The sequence below is a fragment of the Jaculus jaculus genome, chromosome 5 (genome assembly GCF_020740685.1).
Source record: "Jaculus jaculus isolate mJacJac1 chromosome 5, mJacJac1.mat.Y.cur, whole genome shotgun sequence".
NCBI classification, from domain to species: domain Eukaryota; kingdom Metazoa; phylum Chordata; class Mammalia; order Rodentia; family Dipodidae; genus Jaculus; species Jaculus jaculus.
Genome location: NC_059106.1, coordinates 24,786,401 through 24,803,102, shown reverse-complemented (window position 1 = coordinate 24,803,102; position 16,702 = coordinate 24,786,401). Strand labels below are relative to the sequence as shown.

The 16,702-nt window shown below is 50.2% G+C and overlaps 1 protein-coding gene and 1 long non-coding RNA gene across 5 annotated transcripts in view; one reads left to right on the top strand and one right to left on the bottom strand.

The window, feature by feature from the left end:
• The window catches only part of Gli2 (GLI family zinc finger 2), a 191,428-nt gene that overhangs the window by 36,360 nt on the left and 138,366 nt on the right, over nt 1–16,702 (bottom strand). The window contains exons 1-3 of one of the 3 annotated variants that reach the window (XM_045148951.1): nt 6,330–6,347; nt 5,888–6,090; nt 2,892–3,077 (exon numbers count right to left, since the gene is read on the bottom strand). In XM_045148951.1, the coding sequence (XP_045004886.1) occupies nt 2,892–3,077; nt 5,888–5,981 (280 nt within the window). In that variant the 5' untranslated portion in view covers nt 5,982–6,090; nt 6,330–6,347. Of the gene's footprint in view, nt 1–2,891; nt 3,078–3,138; nt 3,174–5,887; nt 6,091–6,329; nt 6,348–16,702 lie in introns of those variants that run through there. The other 2 variants (XM_045148949.1, XM_045148950.1) reach the window with 2 other exon arrangements.
• On the top strand, nt 1,425–8,819 carry LOC123460632. Of its 2 annotated transcripts, XR_006637136.1 has the most exons (4): nt 1,425–2,277; nt 5,079–5,192; nt 7,679–8,390; nt 8,494–8,819. It is a non-coding gene; the product is annotated as an uncharacterized LOC123460632 (long non-coding RNA). The 2 variants fall into 2 exon arrangements; XR_006637135.1 differs by having other exon boundaries at nt 7,679–8,819.

Below are 16,702 nucleotides of genomic sequence, written 5' to 3'. Positions count from 1 at the left end.
TACCTGCAGAGTTCACATGTTCAAGGTCATGTGACAAGGTGGCTTGCTAGTGTGAAGCTCTCGGAGATGCACCCAGGACCCTTCTACAGGTTGTTTCCTGAGCACAGTGCTGGTGACACGTAATAGCCTGCACGACTTCTGTAAGAATGCTAGGCACCAAGGAGCGTGGAAAGATCCACTCACGTTCTTCACTGAGGAGAAGCAAGCTCCCCAGGGGGTCTCTGCAGAACTTCCTGGGGCTGACAAGGTCTATCTCAGCACACTTGGTTCACTGGATGGGAGGGACCTAGGGGACACCCCAGAGGCCGGTCAGGAGGGACTCAGACCTATTCATCATCTCTTATCAATGTACCTGATTGACACAGAGCTCAGTGGAAAGGCTGGGAATGTTCCAGACAGCTGAAGCAGGGCTGGCGACATGGCTCTGTGGGTGACAGCGCTTGCTGCTCAAGCAGGAGGACCTGAGTTTGGATCCCCAGCACACACATGAAAAAAAAAAATGCCACGCATTGCAGTGCAAGCATGTGATCTTAGCACTGGATTGGTGGGGGCGGGGATAGGGGTCGTTGGGGATGTGTGAGGAGAAAGAAAAATTCCTGGGGCTTGCTGGCCGGTGAGGCTAATGGAGAGTGAGAGAATCCTCAACAGCCCCTAGATGCACATACACACATGCACATACACGCATACACCAAAACACACAGTAAACAAAATGATTTTTTTAAAAGTTGGAGCAAAGATTCACGTTCTGGATTCCACTGGTGTGAAAAAGAGCTGGGGTGTAGCTCAGTGGTAAAGTGTGCGCTTAGTATGTGCAAGGTCCTGGGGTCCATCCTCAGCGTAAAAAATAATTAAACTCGCTTGAAAAACCCGTATCGAGTAATGACAGATAGGAAGTCACCCTGGACTGATTTTGTCGAGTTGTAACCCTCAACTGGAGTCCAGGGGAAGTAGCAGTGCTCTTTGGTCAAGAGAACTCCTGCCCACCCCCACTGCCATCTACAACAAACTTGCTCAGGCGCTTGGGAACCCACTGCACCTGAGACAGAAGCGGAGAAAGGAGGGCAGGAGTGAGATGACTTAGCCAGCCACCAGCGAAGAAGTCTGCCACTCTGAGGCGGGTGCTCCTGCTCCTCGGGCCCTGGCTACCTGTTTCTCAGACATGCTTCAACCGAGGGCTCTGGAGCGCAAAGCTGCCCCGTCCTCCTTCCAGGCCACCAGCAGCCGCTTGCTCGCTCACTTACCCAAGTGGGTGGGCGCCTCCTCTATTTATCATGCTTGATTGGGCATGCATATAGTTAAAATCTGATGCATCATGGGAAAGGACATGCACAGAAGAGCTGTCATAATCCAAGCCAGTCAAGTTACAAACAGAACACACAAGCTACTCCCCTTAGCAACACGCTCCTCCTCTTCCCACAGCCCACTACAAAAGCCGCAGGCAGAAACCTGCTGCTCCCTTGGAGTTCATCTCCTCCCTGTTTTTGTTCTTCTGCTTTACACTACAATTTTGAAATGCTTTACTGACTGTGGGGACAATTCTTTGAATAAGATGCCAGGAATCTGGAGACAAGAGGACGGGGCACTCTATGAAAACAGTCAGTCACGAACACGGCTTTTGGTGGGAAGGAAGTAGTGTGTATATGTACCAGAAACCTCACCTATTGAAGACAGCATATGTGCTCCCTACGCAAACAGCCCAGCTGTGCTCCGAATCTCAGGCGCTGACAATCCATCCGCCTATCACCCAGGCTCCAGGCCCTGGCAGTGACCTTGACTTCTCTTTCCCAGAAATGCCACATCTGATCTGGGAACACATCTTTCCACTTTCTCCTCTGCTGAAACTCGACACGTGACCCATTGCTACCTCTGCAAACAGATTCACTTCTGCCTCCCTGCAAGTCAATTCTCACATTCACATCAACGAAGTGTCTTGGACAGGGGCGATGGGCGATCTCTGATTGGCAATTTGACAGGATTTAGAATCTCTATGCTACAAATCTCTGTGAGGGATTTTTCTAGGATTGATTACTTGAAGTGGGGAAGATCACCTCAACTGTGGGTGGCACCATTCCAAGGACTGGGTCCCACACTGACCAAAAAGGAGAAAGTGAGCTCTCTCCGCTTCCTGGACCAGCTATTTCAGGCTCCTATCGCCATGCCTCCCTGGCCAGGACAGGCTATAACCTCTAATCATAAGCTGAGATAAACCTTCACTTCCCGAAATTGCTTTTGGCCAGGCATTTGCTCACAGCAATGGGAAAGTAAGTAATACAACAGGTAAGTCAAAACTATTTCTTGTTCTATCCTCTTCCGATGGCCACACAGTCCCATCTTATTCCAGTGCAAGCTAGTCTTTACCAAAACCCAAACCACCTCCAAGCCAGTCTTACCTCTCACCTGCTCCCCACCAACCACAAGACCCTCCTCAGCCCAGCAGACACATGGCTGCGGATCCTCTGCCTAGATGGCTCTACCCCAGTCTTCTGCTTGCTGTCTTCCAGAATATTGCTCAAATAGTGTGCCCTTGCTGCGGGCTTCTCCCACTCTGAATTGTGTCACACACCATGGGTAAACCCCTGCCCCATTCTTTGTTTCCTCTTTCCATTCCAGCTGACCAATTCCTGGTGGTCCCGTGACAGTGCAGGTTCTTAAAAGGCCAAGATGGGCCCGTTATATTGAGAAGGATGTTCACTGTCGGATACCCTTCTGGTTCTTGGCCACTCAGCATCCGTCCCCCTGTGGACAGCAGTGTGGCTGCACTGGGGTACACTCCAGACTTTGACTTAGTGTCCCTTGCCTCCACAGATGGCGGTGACTACTCTCTACACCCTCAAAAGTGAACCCATCAGTCCCCCTGCCCCTGACAACACGTTCCATCTGCCAGCACTCACCATCCACAGGATTGAGGTAGTCGTGGAGATGGGGTGCACTGGCGGTGCCCCCACTCTGCATCAGCAGGTCTCCATAAGGTGCAGGGTGACCTGCCATGAGGGCCATTTGGTGGTAATAGTCTGAGGGGTTGGTGCCCGGGGCAGTGAGGCCAAATAGCCCCCTCTCCTTCAGGTGCTCATGGGCCACTGCAGTCATAAAAGAAAGAAGTCATCAGCGTTTCATGCCCAGGGATGGAACGAGACTCACCTCTGTCCTGAGGTCTTTCTTCTGGTTCTGCTGGCCCACGCTGAGCTTGGCTGCAGAGGAAGGATGACCAGAATAGCCTCAGGAATCCCATACAGAGTTCAGGGCAGGGTCTTGACAATGAGGGGGACTGTTCTCAGGGGAGCCATCTTCTGGATGGCCATTAAAAACTGTGCGTGTGGTGGGCATGCATGCATGGGTCTGCAGGTGCATCTTTGCTCGTGTTCAGGCGGAGGTCAGAGGTCAATACTGGATGCCTTCCTCTAATGCTCTGTACTTTATTTATTTTGAGAGAGGATCTCTCAATGATCTCAGAGCTCATCTATTAGCTAGATAAGCTGGCCAGCAAACCCCAGGGAGCTGCCCACCTGTCTGCCCAGGGCTAGGATGCAGGTACACACCACCAAGCACAGCATTTTATATGGGTGCTTGGGCTCTGAACTCAGGTCCTCATGCTTGTAAGAAAAGCAGTTACCAGCTGAGCCATCTCCCCATCCCCGACCTGGTAACTTTCAAGGACGGGCACCTGGAGGGCCTAACGGCACTGCGGGGCTACAAGAAGCAGTGGCTGTGGTATGTGTACTTCCCAGAAAGGGCCAGCTCCCATCCTCCTGCCCAGCACGCATGGAGATGTGCATCTGGGAAGGAAGGTTGTAGAGCTACTGGAATAAACATGATCCGAAAGGAACAGTTATACCACACGACTCATCTTTTCTGGCTCACATCAATGTCATCAGGAGCAACTGTATGTTGTCTGAGAGGGGCCAGGCCATTCTCTCTCAAACACCTAAACTTAGACATGCGTTCATTTCAGGAAGTAGGAACCCGTATTGCCATTCGGCGGCCATCTGTGTTTACCTCCAGAGGGCATATGAAACAGAAAGGGGGCCGCAGCCAGCGCCACCCTGTCTTACTTCTACGTGGGCTTCTATGAACTCTTGTGGAACACCCACTCAAGAGCATCCACCACTTTTGTTTCATTCCCAGGTCATGACTGCTGTGGTTTGGATATGAAATGTCCCTCAAATGATCAGGTGTTGAAGGCTTAGGTCCCCAGTGTAATGTGCAAAGGTGGAGCGTTGAGGAAGTGGTTGGACTGAGGAGGGCAAGCACAAGGGTAACTCAGCACTTAACTGGGACTCCTCGTGTCTTGAGCTACGCATGCACCCTTTCCTAACACTGCTGTTCACAACTTGGGACCCCCACCGATATCCCACTCCAAATAATGTAATAGATTGCTTTTCCCTAGCAACCACTTGGTAACCTCTCTTTTGTGACCAAAAACACATCCTGAAACATAACCTTAAACTAAGGGAGATGGGCTAATCCAGTCTGAGCTGGCTCCCCAAGCCCAGCTGGTTTTAAGTGAACGTACAGGAAGGAAAACTGTCTAAGTGACCCTGTAGGGAAGACCCCCTATTTAGCATCATACGCCTATGCAAGATTTGGCATGCACATGATTGAAATCATGGGAGATTCATCATGGGAAAGGACATGCTCAGCGAACAGAAGTTTTTATAACCCAAACCTGTCAATCAAAACCAAAAGACCACCTGGCAAACAACTCCTCCTGGACCTCAGAGAAGGAAGCCCTGGGCAATAAGCCACTACTTTTGAGTAACCTCGTTCAGTTAGTCCTCTGCTCTGCTACAGTGCATCCTGCACCACTTCTTTAGATAACACTTCTCGCTAGTATGCTATTGGTCTGCGATTTTTCAATCCTTTGAATAAGGTGTCAAAAACCTGAAAACACCCAGTCCAGACGAGACCATCTGTAACAGGTCAGGAGGCTTCTGGTCAATGGACTCATCCACTGATGGAACCGTAATCTGATGGAGTTATTGGGAGATGATGGAAAGTTTGAGGTGTGGGGTGCCTTGGTTGGAGGAAGCAGGACACTAGAGGCTTAACTTTGAAGGTCTCACTTGTCCCCTTGCCCTCAGCTGTTGCTGTGCTTCCTGGTCACCATGAACTGAGCCACTCTGCTCTGCCAGGCCCTCCCCGCCATGATGGTCTGCCTCTTTCCAGGTCTGAGAGCAATGGGGCCAGCCAACCAGGTAATGAAACCTTTGAAACAGGGGTCAAAATAAATATACACCCCTTTCTCCCTCCCTCCCCTCCCTGCTCCACCCCTTTCTTCCTTTTGCACAACTGCATGTGTATGTGGCTCATGTGTGCGTGCATTCGTATGGAGACCAGAGGTCGATGATTGATGTATTCCCATTATTTACTGAGACGGAGTAACCTAGATGGCACCAATTTGACTAGTCAGCAATCCCAGAAATCCTCCTGTCTCTCTGCCACCCCAGTGCTGGCATTACAGGTGTATACTGCCCTGCTTAGATTTCACATAGGTGCTGGGGATCAAAAACAGGTCCTCATGCTTGTGGGACAAGCACTTTACCCACTGAACAATCTTCCCAGTCCCCACGTCCCTCCTCTTTTAGGTTGGCTTTCTTGAGTCTGTCATTGCAATAAAAAACTGAATAGTGTATGAAGTTGCCTAAACAGACTTCTTCCATTCTTGTGGTATGCACACACATAAAAAGTTCTCAAATGAGCATAAAACCAGTATATCCCCAAGTCTAAAGGCTTCCACCACTTGTTTACTTAAAAATCCATCCTCAGAGTTCACAGGAAGGATGACAGCCTTGAGGCTGACGATCCAAGGGTATAAGCAGGCTAGGCATGTGACAGAGCCACTGGGCCGTCCCGACCCCAGCCGCCCCCTGGCCCATCAGGCCCCACCTACCGTCGGCGGGGCTGAGGCCCCTGGCTGCGGAGATCATGGAGAGCGTGGGGCTGCTGTGTACAGACCGGAGGTAATGCTCCATGTGGGGGTTCATGTAGGGGTGAGGAGCATTGAAGGGAGACTCCCCAGGGCCAGCAGGGTGTGGGGATAGCCGGATCAAAGAGATGTCCGAGATGACGGGGCTGCCGCTCAGGGTGGGAGGCCTGTGGAGACAAAGGACAACGATCTCAGAAAGAGGACTCGCAGGACGCAGACAGTGTAAGCGAGGTGAGCGGTCCTGGACACTTGCAGGAAGGCCTGGTGGGGGGTACGTTTCTGTGCACGTGTGCAGGCATGCCTGCCTACCGGTGTGTGTGAATGCAGGTGCACCCCATGTGCCACAGTGTGAATAAGTGTGGAGGTCATAAATGTGGAGGTCGAAGGAGAATTTTGGGTGTTGGACCTGGCCTTCCAATTTACGAGGCAAGGACTCTCGTTGTCCAACACCGTGTTCGCCAGGCTGGCTGGCCCATGAACTTCCGGGTGATTCTCCTGTCTCTGCCTCCTTTGTGCTGCAGTCTCACTGGGATTGCAGGTGCTCGAGCTACAGTATGCCGCTTTCAGTGGGCTCTGGGCAAATCCACACGCTTGTCCTCATGCTTGTGTGCAGGCACTTTATCCACTGAGCCACCTCCCCAGCCGCCACTGTTTCTTTTCTAGGCAGCCTCATTTGGTAATTTCTAAAAAAGAATCAAGGGGTTGAGAACATGGCTCAGCAGTTAAAGGTGCTTGCTTGCAAAGCCTGCCAACACCAGGTTCAGTTTCCAAGTTTACCCATGTAAAGACAGATGCACAAAATGGCGTTACATTTCCGGAGTTTGCTTGCAGCAGCAAGAAGCCCTGATGGTCTGTCTGTCTCTCTCATCACAAATAAAAATATTTAAAAAAAATTAGAATCAGACCCCAGAAGCATCAGCTAGCAGATACAGAGTTGAAAGCTGCACACTGGTACAGCCACCACTACCAAGCCAACCCCGGTTGGCGGGCGAACACAGCACATTGGCCTAGATTCGCAGGGCATCCGCTCAGCTGGCTGAACATCTGAGCGGCAGCCCCGCTCCCCTGTCGCCTGTGCAGTGCTGGGCACATGCACGCGTGCCAGGGACATGCACAAAACATAGACCGTGGCAACACTAAGTGCAGAGGCGAGACGGGAGAGCGCATTGCTAACATACTGTGAACAACAGGGACGGGTCAGCAAGGGCAGAACTTCTGGCTTTGACTGAATGGTCTCTAGTGAGATGTATTCAGATGCAGAACAGGTAGTGAAGGAAAAGTTTAAGATTCACCATGAAGTTTTAAACCGGGCAGCTGTGACTAACTGGCTGAGTATCATTCTAGCTTCTTATGCCAACAGCCTTCCCAGTCTCTCAGCGGTCAGGTGTACACATGGCAGGTGGGACAGGGGTCAGCACACACTGGCACACAATGGTTCCAAGAGATTGGCACCTTGACAGATCAAACACAGCCAAAGGAATGACCGTCACCTTTCCAGCGTGATGACCTTATTTGAGGAGCTAAGGAGTTTTCCACAGCAATATTGTCAACCCCTAGAGCAGGTCTCTCAGGGACCCAACCTTCTTTCTCACCACTGGGTCTCGTCCCAGGGTCCCCAAGGGAGACTTTCAGTGCCTGTGACCAGCCATCACCTGGTTACAGGTGCGTTAGATCAGGCCAAGCTCCTGTAGCCTCCACTCTGCACCCCCGCTTCTCTCAGGCTACACCCCTTCTGACATCTCTCTCTTCCCTCAGATGCTTCAGGAGAGCTGACAGGCAGGCTCTACTCTAACAAAGAAGTTAAAAATTTCTTCCCCGCTGCTCCTGTTGCTGCCAGTAAGGTGGAAAACAAGTCCAGTCTCCTGCTGTCTGAGGTCTGAGGTGGCCTGAACTGCAGCCGTCCATCAGTGAGCCCTCTCCCCTACCCAGCGCTTCCAGGACTCTTAGCATCTAGGCCAAGTCTATCCCCAAGGTACGATGACGTGTGCAGCATGCTCGCTGCTGTAAGCGACTTCCCCTTCGTTTAGAAGCTTCACAAGGAACCCCACTTTGTCTGGTAGGACTGAAAGCTCTCTCTTCAGAACTCTGCTATAGCTGGGCTACTTGCCTGTGTCACAAAAGACTCCCTTAATAAATCTCTCTCATGAAGGGCAATTCATCTCAGCTCCCCTCTCTCGAACCATACCCTCTCCATCCCGGGCTTCATCAAACACAGGACATCATCAGGAAAGACATCTACTAATGAAGTCAGCCTCTGCTCTGGATGCTCCCACCATGCCAAGAACCTTCCAGTTTCTTGCTACTCCCACCAGGTTGAGTTATGGAACCTATCCTGGGCTGTCCCATGGCCTGTCCAGGCCTTGACCTCCATCCAGGAGATGGTAGGAGGAGTCGGCAGCGTGGACTACAGTGTCCCATATCACACTAACAAGCTCCTAGGTCTGCCACTAAGCTGCTGACATGAGAGGTGTGTGCCACTACACTCAGATCCACTGTGGTCTTTTTGTTTGTTTGTTTTTGGAAGTAATATCTCTCACTGGCTGGTCTCAAGGATCTTACCATCTCCCCAGGTTCAGCTCATCGCTCCTGTGATCCTGAGTCATCCATAAGCAGTTCCTACTTATGCTTGTTGGTACTCCCAGTGGGGCTGTCTGGAGCAATGCTCTGAGCCCAGGGGACTATAGAACCAGGTGGAAGAGACCGACCACAGGCAGAAAAAGCACGTGTGAAGCGGGCTGAGGAAGAAGACCATTTCCCCATCTCTGCCTGGAAGTGGGAAGGAAGACTTTTCAAAGATGATATTGGGGGAGGGGGGTCTTTTGAGGGATAAAGAGGAGTTCTGAAGGAAATATGTGGCAGAGGAGGTAACATGTGCCAAGAATGGCTGACACATGAGCTATGCACATTTGAAGGCTGCGCCATGGGAGGGGAGAGGAGGGAAGGGAGGGAAGGGAAGGGAAGGGAGGGGAGGGAGGGGAGGGGAGGGAAGGGAGGGGAGGGAGGGGAGGGGAGGGAGGGAGGAAAGGAGGGAGAGAGGGAGGGAGGAAGGGAGGGAGGGAGGAAGGAAGGAAGGAAGGAGAGTAAGGGGGAAAACTAGAGGGATAAGAGCAATGTAGAAAATGAAGACCTGGCTCATGAGGTTTCAGAGGGCAACAAGGACTCTATCAGGAAGTGGGGTAGACGCAGGTCATGTAGTACTCTGGCAAAGAAACTGGTTGCATTCTGACTATGTCCTGAAAACTTGAGTCAAGTTGAATTTGAAGGTAATGGACTAACGTGTTTATCAGAGGAAATTTCGAGGCAGGATAGGAATGAGTCGTGGTATAGCTTCTTTGAGCTGCCTTGGTTCAAATCTACAATGAGATCAAAATGCAGAGAGGAAATATTAAGAGTTTGGCACAGCAAGAAATTCAAGAAAATTTAGAATCCCAGGCCCACAGGCTGCAGCCCCTTTGGTTGTAACTGTTAAAGAGATTATGACCCACGCCTTTAATCCCAGCACTTGGGAGGCAGAGGTAGGAGGATCACCGGGAGTTCAAGGCCACCCTGAGACTCCATAGTGAATTCCAGGTCAGCCTGGGTAGAGTGAGACCCTACTTCGAATACCCCACCCCCCAAAAAAAGATTATGACCATTAAGATAAGTCAGAGCTGGAGATATTGTTCGGTGGTTAAGGCTCTTGCCTGCAAAGCCTAATGACCTGGGTTCAATTCCCCATTTCCCATGTAAAGCCAGATGCACACAATGGCACATGTATCTGGACAGCTACTAGAGGCCCTGGTATACCCATTCTCTCAGTCTCTCTTCTACCTCTCTCTGCTTGCCAATACATAAATAAAAATACTTTAAAACTATTTTTTTTGAAAAAAGACAAGCAAACTGCTCTGCAATGGGACAATAGGAAAAATGCTCTGAGAGCCAGGCCCAGCCCACCAAAGGCTCTAGTTAGCAAAAATGCAGACTTTTGAAATGGAAAGGCCCGAGGGAAGGAGGCCAAGGTCGGTATGCAGAGGCTACTCTAGATGAATCCCATGGGTGCCAGGTTTCATCACTAGCAACAGAACTGGCAGCATTGCCTCCGTGGCACTGGTTTTTGAAAAATGAAAAGATGCAGGGTAGAGGGGGTCATGGAATATTTCACTCTGGTTCCAGAGAGCCACTGAAGCTGAGCAATGAGAGGCAGGGCAGAGCCACTGTGCGAAGTAAACCCTAAATTGTAGCAAAGACCTCAAGATGTGAGAGATGGACAGGACCATGGGACATCTGCCAAGAAACGCTGTGGGCTTGGGGCAGATCCACAGGAGAGGCTACAGATGGTACAGCTGGAAGGGAAGGGCTCCTCAAGCCTTTTAGAGCGCACAGTATTTCATCACAAGTCTCAGATACTAGACATGGAGCTGCAGGGTTTGGTGTTTGCTCTGTTAGGTCCAATCTTTCCCTGCTGTGCTTCCATTCATTCCTCCCCTTTGAAACAGAAATGACTATTTGGTGCCACTGTGTTCTGGAAATATGTAACTTGTAATATGATTTTACAGAGCCTACCATTAAGAGATTGCCTTTGGTCTCAGAGGAGACTTTAGACTTTGGTGTTGTGAACAGTATTGGGACAGTATAAGGATAAAGTTGGACTTCAAAGTTGGACTGAATGCATTTTTTGCATCTTGAGATGCTCATGAGTCTATGGGGCCAGGGGCAGAATGTGGTGGTTTGAATGTAAAATCTCCCACATACACTCATGTGTTTGAATACTTAATCCCCAGCAAGCTGCTCTGGAAGGTTCTGGAATCATTAGTAGGTGAATCATTACTGGAGGAAGTGTGTCATTGGGGGGTGGGATTCGAGGTTTCTACCGTCTGGCCCTGCTTGCTGTTTTCCCTCTCGGTCTCTCCTTTCTGTTGATGTGACAGTGTGATGCCAGCTCCCTGTTCCTGCCATAGTTTCCCTGCCATGACTGACTTGACCCTCTGGAATTATAAACCGAAACTAACCTTGTCCTTCCATAAGCTGCTTCTGGTTGGGAATTTTGTCTCACCAACAAGAAAGTAGCTGATAAAATATAGCCAGCAATCTGCAAGACCTGTTTGATTATTCAATTTTAGTTTTAAAAATGGGGCTCTAGGGGCTGGGAAGATAGCCCAGTGGGTAAAGTGTTTGCCCTGCAAGCATGAGTATCATAGTTCCATCCTTAGTACCCATGAAAAAATGCAGGATGGTAGCTTGACTAATCCTTGTGCCAGGGCAGTAGAGATAGAAGGATCCTTGAGACCAGCCAGTCTAGCCTACTTGGCAAGTCAGGCCAGTGAGAGACATTATTTCCAAAAACAAACAAAAGCAAGCAAACAAAAAGACCACAGTGGAGCTGAGCGTAATAGCACCTGCCTTTCATTCCAGTACTTGGGAAGCAGAGGGAAGAGGACTGCCGTAAGTTCGAGGCTAGTCTGGGACTACATAATGAATTCTGGGTTCGCTTAGGCTAGAGTGAGATCTTACCTTGAAAAAAACAACAACAAAAAGTGGGTAGCGCCTTAAAAATGATACCCAAGGTTGTTCACTGGCTTTCACACTCACGTACATACAGGCGTACTCCCTACACACTCACTTGCATGCTTACAAAGAAAAAGATGTTTTAGCAGAAGACAAAAGGGTAGGGCAGGGCCAAGAGAACCCCATACAGCCATGTGTGCTCTAGCACCACGGCCGGGCCTGCATAAGCATGCCCACGCTGGGAGAGAGGTCCCCAGCTACAGCACTGGGAGAGATGTCCTCCTAAAGGGTTAGCTGTGTGGCTGCTGCGGGCTGTAGGCTAAGTCTAGTGGAGGGCATGGGACCTGAAGCAGGGCCCTGGGCAGAAGCATTCCTAACAGAGAGGAGGGGAATAAGGGCAGGATCGGAGCCTCACCCTGGGGAAGGGAGCAACATGGAGCTGAGAGGGCTGACTCACTAGGGACTCATCCAGAGCACCCCAGGTGGTCTCTGCCACTTGGGGAGGGTAGCTGGAGGCAGCAACCAGCATTGAGCAGCTGAGACAGGCCAGCAAATCTGGAAACAGATAGGAGCCTGTTGCAGTCCAGTTCGCATTGCTGGTAGAAATCACCCAACCAAGAGAAGCTTCTGGGAAAAAGAGATTTATTTTGGCTTACAGGCTCAAGGGGAAGCTCCACGATGGCAGGGAAAAACGATGGCATGAGCAGAGGGTGGACATCACCCCCTGGCCAACTTAAGGTGGAACACAGCAACAGGAGGGTGTGCCAAACACTGACAAGGGGAAACTGGCTATAAAGCCCATAAGCCCGCCCCCAACAATACACTCCCTCCAGAAGGCATTAATTCCCAAATCTCCATCAGCTGGGAACCTAGCATTCAGAATACCTAAGTTTATGGGGGACACCTGAATCAAACCACCACATTCCGCCCCTGGCCCCCATAAACTGATATCCATACATGATGTAAAATACAATGCTTTCAGTCTGACTTTAAAAATTCCCATAGTTTTTAATCAATCTCAATGATGTTCATACATCCCCATAGTTCAAGATCTTTTAACTGAGCCATAATACCAAAATATAACCTCAAAAAACCCAGAATGGCACAGAATAAATATCCACACTGCAATAGATGGCATTGGGCATAGCAAAGAAACATTCAACCAATACAAGATTTAAAACAACCAGGGAAAACATCAAACTCTGTAGCTTCAAGTCCAGCAACTCTAGCCAGTGACAAATCTTCAAGTCTGATAATTCTAACCAGCAACAAGTCTCTGGCATTCCAATTCCGCCCCTCCAGCTAGGCTACTCACAGTCCTGGAAAACATCATCGGGGCCGGCAGCTCCTCGGCAGCCATCTCATGGTCCCGGCATCTCCACTGGGTCTCCACTGCAAGCCACAGTTCATCTTCATGGCCCCATGGGGTCTCTATGCAGGCAACCAACAAACCTGCTTCACACTGCCCATGGCCATTTCCAAAACACAAGACCGTGTTGCAAACTCAATGACCCTCTTTCCAGCATTTTGTACTCCACGATACCAGGTACGTGCCAATTTGTTAATCCAGGGGGGAATAAAGCAGACTTTGAAGAACAGGGCATTCCTTGAGCACTCAGGCCCCTTCAAAAGAGTATACATTATTCTTGTTGCCCCAGCTCAGGTCAGCAAGCCCAGTCTCATAGGTTGTAATCTCTCAGTTGCAGCTGAACGGGCAACAGTTCACCCAAAGATTTTTCTTTCTGTGCCGTATCCCTCTGCACACACCAGTTCGTTTCTACGCAAAGCAACCCTGCACAACTTCTCAGGACACGGGCACAAGAGCAAGCTTCTCACATAAACCGCTAGCCCAGTCCAAGCAAAGCTTTTTCTCTCATAAGCCAAACCTCACAGTCCATAGTTCTTACTGCCTTCAGGTCTTTCAGCTCTGACCAGGATAGACCATCAAGCTGTACTTACAGCACTGCAAAGCATCTCTTAGGCCAAGGTTTCAACTCCTTCCACATTCCTCTTGAAAATCAGCTCCAAAAGGCCGAAGCCACATAGTCAGGTGTCTAGCAGCAACCCCACTCCTGGTACCACTTTACTGTTGCAGTCCAGTTCGCATTGCTGGTAGAAATCACCCAACCAAGAGAAGCTTCTGGGAAAAAGAGATTTATTTTGGCTTACAGGCTCAAGGGGAAGCTCCATGATGGCAGGGAAAAACGATGGCATGAGCAGAGGGTGGACATCACCCCCTGGCCAACTTAAGGTGGAACACAGCAACAGGAGGGTGTGCCAAACACTGACAAGGGGAAACTGGCTATAAAGCCCATAAGCCCGCCCCCAACAATACACTCCCTCCAGAAGGCATTAATTCCCAAATCTCCATCAGCTGGGAACCTAGCATTCAGAATACCTAAGTTTATGGGGGACACCTGAATCAAACCACCACAGAGCCCATGCCCCACCTCACAGACAGAACTGTTGAGACCCGGCTGCGGCAAGGCTAGTGGAAGAAGCAGGTTGCAATATCAGGGATGTCTGTGAGTATGGAAAGTGGGGGGAGCCAGGTGCTTTGGGCTGCCAGCCTATAACTCCACTTTGGCTGGCTTCAGGGATGCCCTGCGGCCTCAGAGGCAGGGGCAGACACCGCAGTGCAGCTTGTTCCCAGCTTCCGTCTTCCCATTTGTGCCCTCTCCCTAGTTACCCACTTTCCTCCCTTCACAAGGACAGGGGATCAGCTATGCCTGGGAGTGGGGAGCTACGCTTTTCTACTGTCTCTGAGCCACTCAGAGCTGGCACCCACATTTTCAGCAATACAGAGCCCAGAAACTCAAGAAACCTTCAAGTCCCACGTCAAGGTTAGGCACCTTGTGAGATGTACCTGTGGAAGGTGGCTCCTTGACCAACACTGAGCACCTACATCTCGCCTGGAATCTGGAATACTCTCTTGATGAGCTACAGGCTGCAAAACATTCACTACCGGCCTGTTTAAGCAGGCACCCAGTCTGCTTCAGTCCACACTGCTTGCTTAGCACCAGACCTGTCCCCATCAGGGGCCTGGGGCATGCTCAGTATGCTGGCTGGCTGGCTGGATGAGGAGACTGATGAACAGATGGATGAGCAGATAGAGGTGTGCACAGGCAGGTCCCTTGGCTTTGCAGGAAAGTGCGTTAAGGACTCAGCCATTTCTCTAGCCCGTGCCCATTCTTTCTGTCTTTCTCAACTTGCAAATAAATACATAATTTTAAAAAAAGAAAGAAAGAAAATCTGGGTTGCCTCTCAGCTCAGCTCAACACTCATTCTGTGAGTTTACTCTGAGCTGTTTCCACGTCAGCGGAAGGTCGGAGTGTCTACAGATCAGTGGTGAGGAAGGGAACATGTGGAAGGAAGGCCTGCACATGTGCAAGAGGCTGGTGACATCTTCCACAGAGCGTGTGAATCCCTTCAACATGTGAAACATCTTATCTGTGCATCAAAGGACACAGGGTGGATGCCATGAAGGTTGAGATTTGAGATGAATTAAGTTATGGTCTATCTGGTTGGTCCTAAATGCCATCACAAGGTCATTATAAGTAAGAGGCAGAGGTTGGGTACAGAAGGGAGAGGGCCATGTGACCCGGAAGCCGTGATTAGAGGGAGGCGTGCCAAGCACTGTAGGCTCCCACCAAAGGCCAAAGGAGACAGAGCATCTGCCACGTGAGCCTCCAGGAGGCGCAGTCTGGACCCTGCCTTGCCCTCTGTCGGGTGAGGTTGCTTTGGGACTTCTGACTTCCAGAGAATGAAAGAGAAAAGATTTCCGTTGTTCTAAGCACCGAGTTTGTGCTAACTTGTTCAGGCAGCCCTAGGCACCAAATGAGGTTTGTGAAGTTTACCAGGGTGGAGCCAGCCCTCAAGGGTAGGGGTGGGAGGCGTCGCCTCTTCCTTACTGCCACCTTCCTTCTGTGACTAGACTCTCAAAGAGTTAATTCAGGTGACCACCAAGGCCCACATGGGTGCTTCCTAGTGCCAGGTGGAGACAGGGGATCTTCCATGCCATGCTTGCAGAGGGGAGTGTCTGAGCCCTGGGCTCCGGCTTTCCTGTTCACAGGGCTCCGGAGCATGCCTTCCCATCACTGCCGGGATTACACGGTCACTGCCTCACCATAGCGGAATCCGCCGGGCATGACACACCAAGCCCTCAGCCCTGGGGACTGCTGGCTTGCTTGCGTGTCCCAGCCCTGCCTCTGGGCCAAGATGCCTGCCACCCACTAGGATCACAGCGTCACGGATGGGCCAGCTGTGCCTGGGAGTGGGGAGCTACGCTTTTCTACTGTCTCTGAGCCACTCAGGGCTGGCACCCACATTTTCAGCAATACGGAGCAGTGCTCTCTTGGAAGGTCCCCAGTAGGGCACACCCACCTACCAGAAAGGGAGTCCAGCACCCCAGCCTTGCTGATCTGCCACTCTTCTTCTCAGAGCCGGGAAACTCCCCCTGCCAGGGAGGGTGGGTAGGACAGGGCATTCCTAGTGGGTCTGCAGCACAGACCCCGCTGACACACAGAATGTGTGCCCTACCACACTCACAGGCTGGAATTCCACCTTCACTCCTGTGTTGGTTGGGTTGGGTTACTTTGTCTGGTTCTGTATGTGAAACTATATGTTGGCAAGCTTGCTCACTATATTTTCTATATATCCATTTGGAAAGTTCTGGAAATCACATTCTTTCTGACATGTGCATGTGGCACTTAGATTCTCAGACATAACAGTGAATCTACATTTTAAAAATAAGTCATTCTTTTATTTTTAAACTTGTTTGACAGAAAGACATATACATGTAGTATATATATATATATATACTACATGTATATATATATACATATATATATCTATGAATATATCTACATAAGTAGATATATATGTAGAGATAGCGGGGGGGGGTGCACTAGGGCCTCAAGGCACTGCATGTGAACTCCATATACATGCGCCACCTTATGTATCTTGCTTATGTGGATACAGGGAATCAAACTTGGGTCCTAGGCTTCATAGGCAAGTACCTGAACAGATAAGCCATCTCTTCAGCTCTGAATCTACATTTATTATTACCATCATCATCATCATCATTAGTGGTGGAATGGGGTGGAAATTGGACCTAACACATGGTAGGCAAGCACTCTGTCATTGGGCCATATCCCCAGCCTAGATATGAAGTGAATTCTTTCAGGAAACCCTGAAGGCCCTTCTCAGGTTGGAGCCTAGCTCATTTTCTGTGTCTGTGTGTAGTTCCTTGGACATTTGCGTAGCAGTCTGGCCTCTGCAAACAGGAGCTGGGAT